General features: G+C 43.8%; 1 protein-coding gene across 3 annotated transcripts in view; it reads right to left on the bottom strand.

Moving 5' to 3' along the window:
- LOC137643987 (probable phosphorylase b kinase regulatory subunit beta) overlaps window positions 1–17,177 on the bottom strand; it is a 647,361-nt gene that overhangs the window by 386,426 nt on the left and 243,758 nt on the right. For all 3 annotated transcript variants that reach the window (XM_068376819.1, XM_068376818.1, XM_068376820.1), the window contains exon 10: window positions 17,057–17,130. In XM_068376819.1, coding sequence (XP_068232920.1) covers window positions 17,057–17,130 — 74 coding nt within the window. The remainder of the gene's footprint in view (window positions 1–17,056; window positions 17,131–17,177) is intronic.

The following is a 17,177-nucleotide window of genomic DNA, read 5'->3' as shown; positions in this document are numbered from 1 at the left end:
TCACGAAACAAAAACACGCCAATTGATTACAACAGCTGATTCATTCTCTCTCTCTCTCTCTCTCTCTCTCTCTCTCTCTCTCCTCTCTCCTCTCTCTCTCTCTCTCTCTCTCTCTTCGTGTTATAAAATACTTACATTTAGATGAAGAAACTAAAATTAGTTTTCTTAGTGTCAATTACTGTAAATACGAAATGAAATAATTAGGCCGAGTCTACATCCATTTCAATCATAGCCAAAAATAGGGGCATCCAATTTCATCAGCAAACCACTATTTTTTGGGAAATATCATTTTATTCTAGAAAATTGCCACTCTTTAAATAGTTAATTGCACATTAAGAAAGCGTGTACTTTTGTTTTTAAATTTCGGGTGTGTTTTAAAAATCGAGTATTGTTGACTTTTTTTTTTTTTTTACTTTTGGCTGTGATTAGATCAGCTGTCATCTAGCTGCCGCTCTTGAGTGTGTACGAATACACTAACAAAGTATCATTTATACCATTTCTTAACTTATTCAAACCGTCTACAGTATACAGTTGATATTACATAAGCACCAATGTGTTATAAACCTATCAAATTTTTTTGTTTATTACATTTAAACCCCCCTCTATCTCTCTCTCTCTCTCTCTCTCTCTCTCTCTCTGTGGGCTACTTTTCACTACCTCCCATTCCTTACCTCTCTCTATCTCTCTAACAAATGATATCTTTGTTGCTCCTCAAAGTTTCATTTATATTGAAAATCAATCATGATTCAATTTTCCTTACTTTCTCCAATCTCGCACCATCGGTCACATCGCGGTATTTTCGATATTTCCGGAAAATCCGCAATATATGTATAGACATGGGTTATGAAAAAAATCCGCGAAGTGGTGAATCCGCGATGGTCGAACCGCGAAGTAGCGAGGGTTCACTGTATATATATATATATATATATATATATATATATATATATATATATATATATATATATATATATATATATATATATTTTTTTTTTTTTGGGCTCAAGCCATGGCGTCCTGATGGAAGGTTCCTTTTTGGTAGCTTCCTTGGGTATATAACTACTAAGATATTCCCAGAGAATTTAACCACAGGTTATCACAGAATTCTAACTTCTGGAGCGAGTATCCTAAAGGTTTCCCATTTAAGACATCGTATTATCAACAGGGGAAGCATGTATTAACGCGCCACATAGCTATCTACACCCTAAACAGAGTTAACACTTCGGTGTGTAGGGGCGGAGAATAGCTGGGAGCCGTTCCACAGCTAATCTCGTTCGTGGCTACTTTTGGTACTCGAGCCGTAAACAAACGGGCGCCATTGCTAAATGACGTCACGTCCGTCCTCATCCTTCTGCTAGTAGCTCGCCTATCTTAGACGGATTTTCCCTACGCTCTTTTTATCTCACTGCATCTTCGTCATGTCGCTACCTTCAGCCTCGCCTTCTTCTGGAAAGTTGAGTACAAGGTTCCAGTATTGTTTAATTAAGCTCTGAACGTAAAGTAAATTTTACTTTTTGAGATATTTGATGTTTTGTGGCAGAGCTGTGCCTCACCGGACCCGCCATTTTATGGCGTCGTCGTTGTTCTGCATGCCTTATTTAGTTAGCCTCAACAACGTTTTCCGGCCTTATTAACTAATCGATACTATTAGTTTATTTAGTCTTCATAGCTAGGAACTTTTATATCGTGTTTTGACGCCTTTTTATCGGTCATCGATTGACCCCATACCAGTTGGCTACTATAGCCCCCAGGCCAGAGCGCCTATATCAGTGTTCATGCATGATATTTTCAGTGATCCTAGGCTAACTTATGAAGATAGTGGCATTATTTTACAATACTTTTGACTGTGATGCAAGTGTTTTCGCCTTCAGGGACCATATAAGGGACAGGTTAGATAGTGTGTCTTTCTAACCTAACCTTCAAGTAGGACCCCTATATGCTTCCTTCATCCCCTGCCTTAGGGCATCCCCTCTGTGTAGCCTTTGCTCCCCCTACCACGTAGGGGACCAAGCTCATATCAGAGTATTTTATCGCCTCTCTGTCCTCCCTAAGGGAATCATCCCCCCTTAGGGTTGCGTCCGAGAGTGAGGAACGGCTAGTCCTTCCTCTATTGCTGGGGCTAGGTCTCCGCCTTTCCTGCAATAGCGATACGTCTTCCATCCTTCCTAGTTCAGGACGTACATCCCTGTTCTAGGTTAGGTTTTGGAGGGGTTAGTCCTGTTCCTTGCTGAAACGATACCCATGCACCGTTTTCAGTCAAGCTGCCTTACCTTAGGCTAGGGAGTGTCCTCCCTTCCTCAGTGGCCGCTCTGGTAAAGAAACCCCTCCACGGAAGACCCTTCTCTTCTCCCCTCCCCACCTATCTCTTGTATGGCCTAGCCTATACTTAGGTTAGTCTATACCCATCTGTCCCCTGTCCTACAACTCCTCCTTAGGGTGGAGTGATAGGGCTACCTTGAGCTTCTGTATGCAGTCCGCTCTGGTACATATACCCTTCATAGTGTCCTATGGGGTTAGCCACTGGATGTGTTCTGTATGCAGGGGTTTCCCCCCCCCACTCTTGGGTGTCCCCTAGCCCTCCCTTGGGCTACCTTAGCTCCCGGTCCTCTGCGGCCCCTGCTTCAGGATGATAGGGTCAGCCTCTATCATGGGTACACCTACTCAGGTGGGATGTCTGGGGATCCGTGGCCGGACCCCTACATCCCTCCTTCTGTCTCTTTCACTATCCGGGTGCCGGTCCCTTGCCGCCTCCATGGTCGGTGATACCCACCTCCTACCTTGGTGACTCATCCCTTACCTCTCAGCCGCCAGTCCTCCGTGTGCCGGGGGAATGCCGCCTGCCGCCGGCTTCCAGCCGATGGCTCTTCCTCCTTCCTCATAGCTGGGTCGTCCGTCCGCCGGCCGGCCCCCGGAGTGCCGGCATCCGCTGCCGGCAGTCCGGTTCTGCTATAACCCTCCTTGTTCCTGTCACCAAGCCGGCAACCTCCGGCTGCCGGGGCCGCCGCTCCCTTCCCCGGCGTGCCGGCGGCCGCCACCCTGGTATTACTCTTGACTTCTGTATTGTCTGTCCTAATGCCAGAAACTCTGCTGGAGTGTCCTCCGGCGTGCCGGCGGTCTGCCGGAACCTTCCGGAGGCGTCAAGGCGACTTGCACCCCCTTCTACTAGCCATCATCTGATATTGATAGCCCTACACTGCAACCAGATGGCTTGTTTACGTAAATGGATCAGTAACTTATTACCGTTCTATTGGTAATCATGCTGTCTTCTTGTATATCACAGATTTCCAGCATGCTGTGTGTATCTTAGCGCGGCTGGTTGCCGGAAACCGTTACCCTATGGGATCTTTTAGTCCCCTAATTTTGGAACTGAGTGGCCTCAGTCCCAACCTTATATCCTTGACAATTCCCAATAGAATTCTATCTGTCCTACGGATTTTCTACTCGAATTCTATCCTGTCCCTTCGGTCACTACGGATTGTCCACGGATGAAGGTTACAGTAACCAGCCGGGCGGGATGCACGGAGTATGTACCTATCCTATCTCAGCCCTTCCTCTGTGCATCACACCCTTTATCAAGTAAAATTAATGATTAATATTAACTTAGTTTAAGAGTCATTCTTATGACCCCCCCCCATACTCATTTTCTCTTTCTTTTACAGGAGGAGCAGATGAAGTGTGATTACGACTTCTGCGCCGTGAAACGCCCGCACTTCTACAGGCATACGGCGTGTAGGACCCACGCCCCTTGTGCCAACAAGAAAGGAGATTTGAAGTTCTGGGACCCGCAGAACTGTATGGTCTGCCAGGATCGCCTAGTCGATGCCTTTCATAATCCTCCCTCAGCGGAGGTCAGGGACACTTCTCGGGATAAGCTACACAAGTGGGTGCGTGGCTTCCAGAAGAACGCCACTGGACCATACCTGGCCACTGAAGAAATGAGGTCCCTTCTGTTCCCAAAGGCCTCCCCCGATTCTGTGGTGCCCAAAGAACTGATCCCCACTGTCCAGATCACGGTGGAACCAGACGTAGTCATGGCCCAGTCCATGCACGAGTGCCACCTGGATTCCGAGAACGACGAACATATGTCGGATATTTCGGAGGGCACGGAGAAGACCCTTATGGCCCCAGGTGCGGAAGATGAAGAGGACCAGGTGGAATACACCGAGTCGGAGCAGGAGGTCGCTCCGCCTTCCATCACCGCCCCTACTCCTACACCGACGGAAGTGTCTCTCCCGTCTACCTCCGCTACCCCGGAACCCATTCCATCCGCCCAAGAGATGTTCCGGATGATCAAAGCCATTATGGACGACAGGCTCAAAGAAACTCATGAGTTCATCAGGTCCATGAAGGGGTCCAAAGAACCGAAGAAGATCTCGGTTAAGGATCTCCCTGCATGCTCACATGCCAACCCCTGGAGGTATGCCGAGCATATGGTTATCGCGACCGGCAGGATCTTTGTCAGCGATAAGATCGGCACGGTCCCCCTGGAAGATGTGGAGTTCTTCCCAAACTTTGAGGCTTACCCGGACTGTTACGTCCGGCTTCGTTCTGAACCTGCCTCTAAAGAAGAGACCGAACCCAAGGAGGAGATAGTGTTCGATCTCTCGAAGGCCCAGGCTATGCTTGCCACCGCATTTAAAAGTAGGGGTTTTACCTGCTCTAAGCTTCCGGCCCTGAGCAAGAAGCACCCTACTTACGTCGCACCCGACGATGCAGTCCTTCCCTTCATGGAAAAGGCCTTCGCTGCGTGCCTCAAGGCTGTGGAAGAAGGAAAACCCTGCCCTGCACTGGAGGAGTGCAGACCCTTCTCCATAGTAACTCCCCCGACGCTCGACACTGGAAGGATATCCAGCATACTTTCGTGGTGGGAAAGCTAGATCCTGACGTAGCCGGACGTCAGTTTAACGAAGACCTCCCGAAACTCAACGACCACCTCCTTCGTCGGAAACAAGATACGAAGGAGAGGCTTGCAGCATCCATGTCCCACCAGGTCCAACTTGACATCATGGCTTGTGACACCAGAGTCCCAGACCACTACATGGTACTCGCCAAATCCCACATGGCAACCCTGGTGAAGGATTTGTATCACTTCATGAAGGCTCGGAGAGCCTGTCGAGACTTCGTGTTCTCAGGTGCCACTGTGAAACACGAACCCCGGAGGCTGATTTCCTCCAACATCTGGGGTAAGCACCTCTTTCCCTCTGACCTCATGAAAGAGATCACCGACAAGGCCGCCACGGAGAACAGGAACCTTCTCCACAAGTGGGGCATGTCAAAGAAGAGGAAATCCTCCCAGGACGACGGACCTCAACCTAAGAGGAAATCCTCCAAGCAGAAACCCCAGCAACAGAGACGGCAGTTTCCGGGACCCGCTACTCCCCAAGTGGCAGCTCAGCCACAGCAGACCTTTCAGCTGGTCACCCAACCGGTCTTGTCACAGTCACCGGTTTTCACCCCTGCTTTCGAGCAACAGATGACTACCTTTCGTCCCAAAGGTAGAGGCTCAAGCAGAGGTGCAGGCAGAGACGCATCTCGCCGTCCCTCCAGAGGCAGAGGAGGAAAGGGAGCTAGCGGCCGAGGCAGTAAGCCCTCGGGACACCAGAAGCAATGAAGTGCTTCCGGTGGGAGGAAGACTCCGCCAATTCCAGGATCGTTGGACCTTCGATCCCTGGGCACACAGCATCGTCAAGAAGGGTCTAGGCTGGAGTTGGACTCAACCACCCCCAACCTTCCAGCAATTCTTCCAACAATCAACCCCCCTTCTGAAAGAATATGTCCTAGATCTCTTGAACAAGGTGATAAGGAGGGTAAAGTCCACCAGGTTCCAAGGGAGACTTTTGCGTCCCCAAGAAAGACTCCGACAAACTCAGAGTCATTCTGGACTTATCCCCCCTCAACAAGTTCATAGCGAACGACAAGTTCAAGATGCTGACTCTTCAACAGATAAGGACCCTTCTGCCTCGAGGTTCTTACACGGTCTCCATAGACCTGGCGGATGCCTACTGGCATGTTCCAATGAACCATCACGCTTCCTCCTACCTAGGATTTCGACTCCAAAGGAAAAGCTACGCCTTCAGGGCCATGCCCTTCGGCCTCAATGTGGCCCCTCGGATCTTCACAAAGCTGGCGGACGCCATAGTACAACAGCTCCGCCTCCGAGACGTCCAGGTGATGGCCTACCTCGACGATTGGCTAGTCTGGGCTCCATCGCCGAGGATTGTTTAAAATCCTGCAGAAAAGTCACCCAGTACCTAGAACACCTGGGATTCAAGATAAACGTGAAGAAATCTCGCCTCTCTCCAGCTCAGAAGCTCCAATGGTTAGGAATCCAATGGAACCTTCAGTCACACCGCCTTTCCATCCCCCAGAAGAAAAGGAAGGAAATAGCAGGGTCTGTCAAGCGACTACTGAAATCCAAGCGGATCTCAAGACGCCAGCAAGAACGAGTTCTAGGCTCTCTACAGTTCGCCTCAGTAACAAACCCGGTGCTTCGTGCACAGCTAAAGGATGCCGCGGGAGTCTAGAGACGTTCTGCCTCCATCGCTCGAAGAGACCTCAAGAGACGGCTCCCAAACAGACTTCGACTTCTCCTCAAGCCGTGGTCGGAAGCAAAGGCCCTGAAAAGGTCCATTCCTCTTCAACACCCACCTCCATCACTCAACATCCACACGGACGCTTCGCTGGAGGGTTGGGGAGGTCACTCCCACCAAAAACAGGCTCAAGGCACATGGTCTCCCCTGTTCAAGACGTTTCACATCAACATCTTGGAGGCCATGGCGGTCCTTCTAACTCTGAAGAAACTCTCCCCGCCTCCCTCGATCCATATTCGTCTAACCCTAGACAACTCGGTGGTAGTTCGATATCTCAATCGCCAAGGCTCAAGATCGCCCCAGATAAATCAGGTGCTTCTGACAATCTTCCGTCTGGCAGAGAAGAAGAAATGGCACCTGTCTGCAGTTCACCTACAAGGATTCCGCAACGTGACGGCGGACGCTCTATCTCGGACAAGCCCGATAGAGTTGGAATGGTCTCTAGACGCAAGATCATTCTCCTTCATCTCTCACCAAGTCCCGGAACTTCAGATCGATCTCTTTGCAACGAGCGACAACAATCAACTTCCTCGGTATGTGGCCCCTTACGAGGACCCCAAGGCAGAGGCAGTGGACGCCATGTCACTGGACTGGAACAGATGGTCCAAGATCTACCTGTTCCCTCCCACCAACCTTCTGCTGAAAGTCCTCTCCAAGCTGAGAACCTTCAAAGGGACAGTGGCCCTAGTGGCTCCCAAGTGGCCCCGGAGCAACTGGTACCCCCTGGTCCTGGAGCTGCAGCCCAAGCTGATCCCTCTCCCGGGCCCAGTTCTCTCCCAACAAATACAGAAGTCGACTGTCTTCGCTTCATCATTGAAAATCAAGGACCTTCATCTCATGATTTTCTCTCCCTAGCCGCAAAGAAGAGGTTTGGGATCTCGAAGAAAAGTCTAGACTTCCTCGAGGAATACAAGACCGAATCCACAAGACGGCAATACGAATCATCTTGGAGAAAATGGGTCTCTTTCATCAAGGCAAAAAATCCTAAGGAAATCACCATTGATTTCTGCATGTCCTTCTTCATTCACCTTCATGGACATGGATTAGCAGCCAATACGATCTCGACTTGCAAATCGGCCTTGACTAGACCACTGTTGTATGCCTTCCAAATTGATCTGTCCACCGACATCTTCAATAAAGTACCGAAAGCATGCGCTCGTCTACGCCCAGCACCCCCACCGAAACCGATCTCCTGGTCATTGGACAAGGTGCTCCAATTCGCCTCCAACTTGGATAATGATTCATACCCTCTCAAGGATCTGACTCAGAAAGTTATATTTCTCTTTGCTCTTGCTTCAGGAGCCCGAGTCAGCGAAATAGTGGCATTATCAAGAGAAGAGGGTCACATCCTGTTTACTGATTCAGGAGACATTACCCTCTCCCCGGATCTGACGTTTCTCGCCAAAAAGGAATTACCCACCAAGAGATGGGGGCCCTGGAGAATATGCCCCCTGAAGGAAGATGCCTCTCTATGCCCAGTAGAGAGCCTCAAGGTCTATCTTCGCAGAACTTCGAACTTTGGTGGAGGCCAACTCTTCAAAGGAGAAACATCGGGCAGCGACCTGTCACTGAAACAACTAAGAGCGAAAATCACCTACTTCATTCGCAGAGCGGATCCTGACAGTACACCCGCCGGTCACGATCCTAGAAAAGTTGCATCGTCTCTGAATTTCTTTCAGAGTATGGACTTCGAAAGCCTGAAAAGCTTCACAGGCTGGAAGTCCTCGCGTGTTTTCTTCAAACATTATGCGAAACAAGTGCACAAAGTCAAACATTTTGTGGTAGCCGCAGGTAGTGTTATGAAACCTGCACCTAACTCTGCATAGAACAGCGAGTTACTTGGGACTCTAACTCTTCGGGTGCCTATGTTGACCCTCGAGCGATACATAGTGATGTCGAAAACACTTAGTGCTTTCTTATAACTGTTCTTATCCCAGGTGAAATGTCATAGTCGTCACACAAGTGCCGCATGCCTAGAGCATGATGTGTTTTAATTAAAGACTGACGTTCCTCGAGAACGAGTGCCTACTAATAAATTTGAAATTCCCTTTCAGATTCAAGAGCAAGTCTTTATTACTATGTACATTATAATTTACTGTAAATCAACTTTACTTATTATTGCAATTCATTTATTTTGCTGCAATCGTCAAATAAAATTCCTATTTTATTTTATTACTTGTGCGTCTCAATCCGCTCCTACTTATACTATGAAATATATGCCTGTCATAGTTTTATTATCCCCTTCCTTATGGTTCATGGAGATACTAAGGTCCTAACCCTTATTATATTTTCACCTTTGCAATGTAATATTCCAATACGAATACTTACTCTTCATACCCTAGAGACGAAACTATCCTTCTCTCAATACAGTGTCCAACCACCACTTGTCTGCCTTCGAGAATGTTCCGATATGAATGCCAACCATTCAGTCTCGTCTCCAAGTTCTTCAGGTTCTTCTAGCAAGGTGAATAGCCCTTCGATAACCACTTTGATCTTGGCATGGCCCGTGGGAACTTCACTGCCAAGGGGGGCAGGAAGGTTCTTCCCTACGGTTCTTTTATTAAGATTTCTATGCTACCTTGTTCAAAGCCTTTGGCCCTTACCCAATAGGGGAAAATCTACCACGATACATTGATTCTCTGGTATTCTTCCATCAGGACGCCATGGCTTGAGCCCTAAAAACGGATTTTGAGCGAAGCGAAAAATCTATTTTTGGGTGAGATAGCCATGGCGTCCTGATGGACCCTCCCTGCTACTTCGTCCAGTTTTTAGGTCCCACCCTGCTCTGCTGTATCATGGTGATCGGCAAGCAACTGGCTTCAGGATGAGGACGGACGTGACGTCATTTAGCAATGGCGCCCGTTTGTTTACGGCTCGAGTACCAAAAGTAGCCACGAACGAGATTAGCTGTGGAACGGCTCCCAGCTATTCTCCGCCCCTACACACCGAAGTGTTAACTCTGTTTGGGGTGTAGATAGCTATGTGGCGCGTTAATACATGCGTCCCCTGTTGATATACGATGTCTTAAATGGGAAACCTTTAGGATAATCGCTCCAGAAGTTAGAATTCTGTGATAACCTGTGGTTAAATTCTCTGGGAATATCTTAGTAGTTATATACCCAAGGAAGCTACCAAAAAGGAACCTTCCATCAGGACGCCATGGCTATCTCACCCAAAAATAGATTTTTCGCTTTGCTCAAAATCCGTTATATATATATATATATATATATATATATATATATATATATATATATATATATATATATATATGTACATGTATATATATATATATATATATATATATATATATATATATATATATATATATATATATATATATATATATACATATATATATATATATATATATATATATATATATATATATATATATATATATATATATATATATATATATATATATATATATATATATATATATATATATATATACATATATATATATATATATATATATATATATATATGTATATATATATATACACATATATATATATATATATATATATATATATATATATATATATATATATATATACATATATATATATATATATATATATATATATATATACATATATATATATATATATATATATATATATATATATATATATATATATATATATATATATATATATATATATATACATATATATATATATATATATATATATATATATATATATATATATATATATATATATATATATATATACATATACATATATATACATACATACATATACATATATATATATATATATATATATATATATATATATATATATACATACATATGTATATATATATATATATATATATATATATATATATATATATATATATATATACATACATATATACATATACATATATATATATATATATATATATATATATATATATATATATATATATATATATATATATATATATATATATATATATATATATATATATATATATATATATAATGGATTTTGAGCAATGTGAAAAATCTATTTTGGAGTGAGATAGCCATGTTGTCCTGATGGAAGGTTCCTTTAGGTAGCTTTTAAGGGATATTTGCTACAGTGATACTCCCACAGAATTAACCGAAGGTCTCCAGAATTCTAACTCCTGGCGCGAGTGTCCTTAATATAACTTAAAAGATATCGCATAATATCAGGGGATGTAATTTTAGATACGATACATAGCAATCTTCACCCCAAATAGATTTAACTCTTTGAGGGGGAAGAGTGGCGAACGAAATTGGAGCCGTTATCTAGGTACCCAGTGGACCTCTTATCTGTACTACTAGGGGCCGCCATTCCTTACTTGCATTCAAGCTAGAATAGCCGCAGATAGAGTAGTTTTGGGTGCGGTCATTAAAAAAGAAAGGTGGGTCCATCAGGACGACATGGCTATCTCACCCAAAAATAGATTTTTCACTTTGCTCAAAATCCGTTTTTTTGGCTCGGCCATGTCGTCCTGAGGGAAGCTTACAAGAGAATTAACTTGAAAGTACTATATCTGTGGGTTTGTGTAAGTGCTTTTACTTTGAATGGGTTCCTTATATGGTCTGACAGACCTGTATATGACATTACCGTTATCTGTCATATCCGCTAAGCTTGGAACTAGCTTAGGGCTTCCTGCCCACTGCAGGGAAAGTGTCAACTTCGACTATAAGGATTCAAAGTTTGTATACGTAAGAACACAAGGGAAACTTTCTAGAGGTTACCTTTTCATGATTTGGACATCTGTACTTAAATAAGGTTCTAATTTATAGGAATAGAATAAAACTCTGGGTTGCTTTTATTTTTACCGAGGATAAAATAGGACGCAGCTACGTTTTCTCTGTTTTATTTTTATACATAAAGAAATTATAAAATGTAGATGTAACAAAGTAGAAATCTAACCTTGCATAGATAAACATCAGATATATATATATTTCTGACCTGTAAGGGAAGAATATACATATATGAATTCATTATTAATTTAATGCCACTCAATGTGAATATGAAACCAAATATGTCTAGTTTCACTCAGATGTTGGATATGTGTCAACACTGTGTTCAAATGTTCAGACGGCACCGGTGTTACTGGTTAGATTCTGCACCTGTATAGAACAGTCTATTAATCACCGTAATGATTTGCACTAGAAGGTATCAATACCTATGCACCCGATGCACTTTGAGTCCCAAAACACTCCACTATTCATCACAGCACTAGACGACGTGTTTTATGACACTACCGGCCGCCACCACAGTGTTTTTTTCATGTACTTGCTTCGCATAATGTTTATAGAAGACTGGATTATTTCCATCCTGTATATGAGCGGAGCCTCTCAAAGTCCATGTGTTGAAAGAAATTCAACGAAGAAGCAACTTTCCTCGAATTGTGACTTGCGGGTATGCTGTCAGGATCCGCTCTGTGAATCAAGTAGGTGAGCTTCGCTCTCAGTTGTCTTAGGGATAGATCAGATCCTGAGGTTTCACCTCGGAAGAGCTGTCTCTCCTTGAAGTCTGAAGTTCTTCGAAGACATACCTTGAGACACTCTACTGGGTATAGAGAGACATCTTCCTTCAGAGGGCAGATTCTCCAAGGACCCCGTCTCTTGGTGGGCAGCTCGTTCTTGGCAAGAAAGGCAGGATCAGGGAAAAGATTCAGTTCTCCTGTGTCTAGGAACTGAATATGGCGTTTGTTTCTGGATAAGGCCACTATTTCACTAACTCTAGCCCCTGAGGCTATTGCAAACAGAAAGATGACTTTCTGTGGTATATCCTTTGGGGTGCAATCCTCATTGCTCAGATTCGAAGCATAGTGCAAGACTTTGTCCAACGACCATGTGATGGGCTTTGGAGGGGTTGCCGGCTTGAGTCTAGCCCATGCTTTTGGTATCTTAGTGAAGATTTCACCAGAGAGGTCCACCCCCAAAGGCCTTGTTCATGTAGGTGGATGAAGAAAGAAAGATAAAAATATATCGATATTTCTGTTGGTTCCCTTATTTTCACAAAGGACACCCATTTCTTCCAAGATGATTCATATTGTCTCCTAGTTGAACTTGACTTGTACTCTTCAATGAATTTGACTTAGTCATTCGAGATCCCAACCTTTTTATTCACTGCTAGGTTGTTGGTTCTCGAGCATGAAGCGTAAACAGTCGACTTCTGAACCAGTTGGGATAACTCTGGGTTCGGCAGAGGAAACAGTTTCAGTTTCAATTCTAGACCTAGAGGGAACTAATTGCTTTTGGGCAATTTGGGGGCCACTACTGCAGCTGTCCCTCTGAAGGATCTTAGCTTATCGAGGAATTTTAGCAGGATATTGGTTGGTGGAAACCGGTAAATCCGATTCCACCTGTTCCAGTCGAGAGACATGGCGTCTATCGCTTCTGCTTGAGGGTCCTTGTAAGGGGCTACGTAACGAGGTAGTTTCTTGTTGTCGCTCGTCACGAAGAGGTTGATCTACAGTTCCGGGACTTATTCCGAGATGAAGGAGAATGAGTCTGCTTCTAGGGACCATTCTGTCTCTATCGGCTTTCATCTGGATAGAGCGTCCGCCGTCACATTGGGGAACCCTTGAAGGTGAACTGGTAAGTGCCATCCTTTCTTCCTTGCCAGATAGAAGATTGCTAACATCACATGATTGATGTGAGGTGATCTCGAGCCTTGTCGATTTAGACATTTTACTATCACTTCGTTGTCCAGGACCAATCTGTGGATTGCTCTGCGAGGGGATAGTTTCTTCAACGTTGGGAAGACTGCCATGGCCTCCAGGATGTTGATGTGAAAGGTTTTGAACTGGTGCGACCAATTATCTTGCACTTTTCTCTCGTAAGAATGGCCTCCCCATCCTTCCAGGGAGGCAGCCTTGTGTATCACCACTGATGGTTGTGGTGGTTGCAGAGGAATTGTCCGTGCTAGGCTCTTGGCTGTTGACCACGGCCTTAACTGCATGCGCAACAATGTCGGGGTCAACATTAGTTGATCTCATCGAGCGTTTGATGCGTATCTTCTCCAGACTCCTGACGCATCCTTTAGCTGTGCTTTTAGCACTGGGTCTGTCACTGCTGCAAACTGGAGAGAGCCCAATACTCTTTCCTGTTGGTATCTTGATATCCTCTAGTATTGGATTAGTCTCTTGACAGCTCCCGCTATCTCTCTCCTCTTCTTGAATGGAATGGAGAGGTGGTGTGATTGTAAGTTTCATTGGATTCCTAACCATTGGAACTTCTGAGCTGGAGAAAGGCGAGACTTCTTGCAATTGATCTTGAAGCCCAGGTGCTCCAGGAACTGGATCCCCTTTCTGGCCGCTTGCAGACAAGTAGTCTTGGATGCTGCCCACACCAGCCAATCGTCTAGATATGCTCCTATTTGAACTCCCTTGGAGCGTAGTTGCTGGACGATTGTATCTGCTAGCTCTGTGAATATCCTTGGGGCTATGTTAAGTCAAAAGAGCATGGCTTTGAAGACAAATATTGTCTTCTGTAGCTTGAATCCTAGGTAGGGGAAGACGGGGGCGACTGACTGGTAGGAGCCAGTAAGCATCTGCCAGGTCTATTGAGACTGTGTACGCCCCTTTGGGTAAAAGGGTCCTTATGTGTTGCAAGGTAAGCATCCGGAACTTGTTGTTCTTGATGAACTTGTTGAGCGGAGACAAGTTTAGAATGACTCTGAGTTTGTCTGAGGCTTTCTTTGGAACACCAATATCATCAAACCCTTATATACTCCCCAAATAAACATATGTACAATTATTGAATCTTGTATGTATAAATGCCTGAATCTTCATTTCAGTACTTAACACTAGGAACACTTATTATATCATGCAAGAAGTAAACATGAACACTTAGGCTATCGAGCCTAGGGGCTAGGCCAGCAGGCTAGTTTAGGGTTCAGCTAACTATGATTGCCGAAAACAAATACTAACGGCATAATATAACTAATTCCTAGCAATGAAGACTAAATAACTAATATAATCATTAGTTAAAAGACCGGGAACGCTGTTCTGGCTAACTAAATAAAGCATGCGAGGCGAACAGCAGCGTCTCAACATGACGCCTCCGGTCGGGGCACAGCTCCGACGCAAAACACAAGATTTAAAGGAAAATATTCGTTACTTTACGGCTGGAGCTTCTTTATACAAGACAAGAGTATGGTACTCAACTTTCCAGAAGAAGGCGAGGCTGAAGATTGCGACAATACTGAAAATAGCGAACACCGGGAAAAACACAATTGGCAGGATACGCTACGAATAAAGGAATGGAGTTTGGCGCGGGCGGATGTGGCGTCAGCCAATATGGCGGCCGTTTGTTTACATCGCTAGGTACCATAACAGTAGCGTAGGAGGAGAGTTTTGGAACGGCTCCTCCCATAATTGCCACCCTTCCCCCTTGAAGCGTAAACGCTATGTGGGGTGCAGATAGCTATGTGGCGTGTCAAGCATACGTCCCGTTATTATACGATATCCTAAAGGGAAACCTTATGGGTACTCGCGCCAGAAGTTAGAATTCTGTGAAACCTTCAGTTTAATTCTCTGGGAATATCTACTGTAGTCAAATATACCCTTAGGAAGCTACTGAAGGAACCTTTCACCAGCACGTCATGGCTTGAGCCCAAAAAGAAAGGTTTACTATAGAGATATTTAAGATTTGAGTTTACAAAATAAGCTGCATTTCTGTTTAAGAAAGTATAGATGTACAGTAATATATTGTGCAAGACACAACACATAAGAAGTTTCGTAAAGCTTGCAGCGTAGGCTACAAAGGGAATGAGGATCAGTGTCCAGCAACAACATGAAGGTGCCAGAACAGCGCTCTTCTATAACAGGTCAGACCTGTATCTTAGTAGTCCTCAGTAAGACTAAACACATCTGAAAAAAAAAAAAAATTCTAGACAAAGTGAGTTTACAGCCACTCTTTAAATAGGTTTTAACTGCATGTCTGTTTTCTACCAAGCCAAAAGCCAAAATGGATAAATAGACTATTATTATTATTACTACAATCCAAGCTACAACCATTGTTGGAAACGCAAGATGCTATAAGGCCAAGGCCTCCAGCAGGAAATGAAACCAGGAAATCAATAAACTAAAAGAGAAGTGATAAATATTCAAAATAAAATATTCTAAGAATAGTAAGAACATTAAATTAAATCTTCCATGAACAGTATAACATATAAAAACTTAAAAAAAAACAAGAAAAAGATAAATGAGAGAATAATGTGTCCAAGTGTACCCTCGAGCAAGAGAACTCTAATCCAAGACAGTGGAAGGCCTTGGTACAGAGGTTACGGCACTACCCAAGATAAAAGAACAATGATTTGATTTTGGAGTGTCCTCGTAGAAGAGCTGCTTACCATGGCTAAAGTGTCTTTTCTACCTTTTCCAAGAGGAAAGTAGCCACTGAACAATTACGATGCAGTAGTTCACCCCTTGAGTGAAGAAAATTTGTTTGGTAATCTAAAGGTGCTATCAGGTGTGTGAGGACAGAGAAGAATGTGGAAAGAATAGGCCAGACAATTCACTGCATGTGTAGGCAACGACAAACTTACCCGTAACCAGAAAGAAGGATACAATGTAATACTGTATGGCCAGTCATAGGACCTAACAACTCTCTAGCGGTAGTATCTTGAGTGACTGGTGCCCAGGCCAGCTTACTACCTATAAGAAATAAATAAGGGTTCCAACAAAGAAAACTAGCCCAATGAGGAGAGGATATACGAAAATATATAAAATACTGGAGAAATAGTGAACAATCATTAAAATACATTATTTTAAGAACAGTAATAGCATTAAAATAGATCTTTCATCTATAAACTATAAAAAACTTAAAAAAAAACATGAAGAAGAGAACCAGGATAGTGTGCCCAAGTGTACCCTCAAGCAAGAGAAATATACCATAAGACAGTGGAAGACCATGGTACAGAGGCTATGGCACTACCCAAGACTATAGAACAATGGTTTGATTTTGGAGTGTCTTTCTCATAAAATAGCTCCTTACCATAGCTAAAGAGTCTCTCCTACCCTTACCATGAACAACTACAGTGCAGTAGTTAAATTGCAGTGTTCTCTGGTGTATGAGGACAGAGGAAAATGTGGAAGGAATAGGCCAGACTATTCATTGTATGTGTAGGTAATAAAAAAAATGACCCATATGGAGAGAGGGATTAAATGTAGTACTGTCTTGCCAGTCAAAGTAAACAATAACACTCCAGTGGTAGTATCTTAACAGGTGACTGGTGCGCTTGCCAACTTCCTACCTACCAGCTGAGTGTGTGAGCGAGGTGGTTGGTCTACCACCTGCTAACTAGTGGTATGTTGTTCACCTAGTGTAAAAAGTTAATGGCTAGTTTTCCAGCGATGCTGGAACAATATAGCCAAAGTAAAGAGCGAATGATTTGCATTTGTGTAGGAATAATCATGCATTTAATTTGGAACACTAAACATAGATAAAATAAATTGTATCGTACCTGAGATCCAGGTTCTGTCCTCTCCTCATAGATGTGGTCCTTAAGTACATAATAGTACTTTGGAATAACAGGATCTGAAAATAATGAATAATGTAACACAGTGAAATATGTAGATACTATA

Source organism: Palaemon carinicauda, chromosome 7 (genome assembly GCF_036898095.1).
Source record: "Palaemon carinicauda isolate YSFRI2023 chromosome 7, ASM3689809v2, whole genome shotgun sequence".
Lineage (NCBI taxonomy): Eukaryota > Metazoa > Arthropoda > Malacostraca > Decapoda > Palaemonidae > Palaemon > Palaemon carinicauda.
The sequence above is the reverse complement of the archived record's forward strand: the minus strand, read 5'-3'. Positions and strand labels throughout refer to the sequence as shown.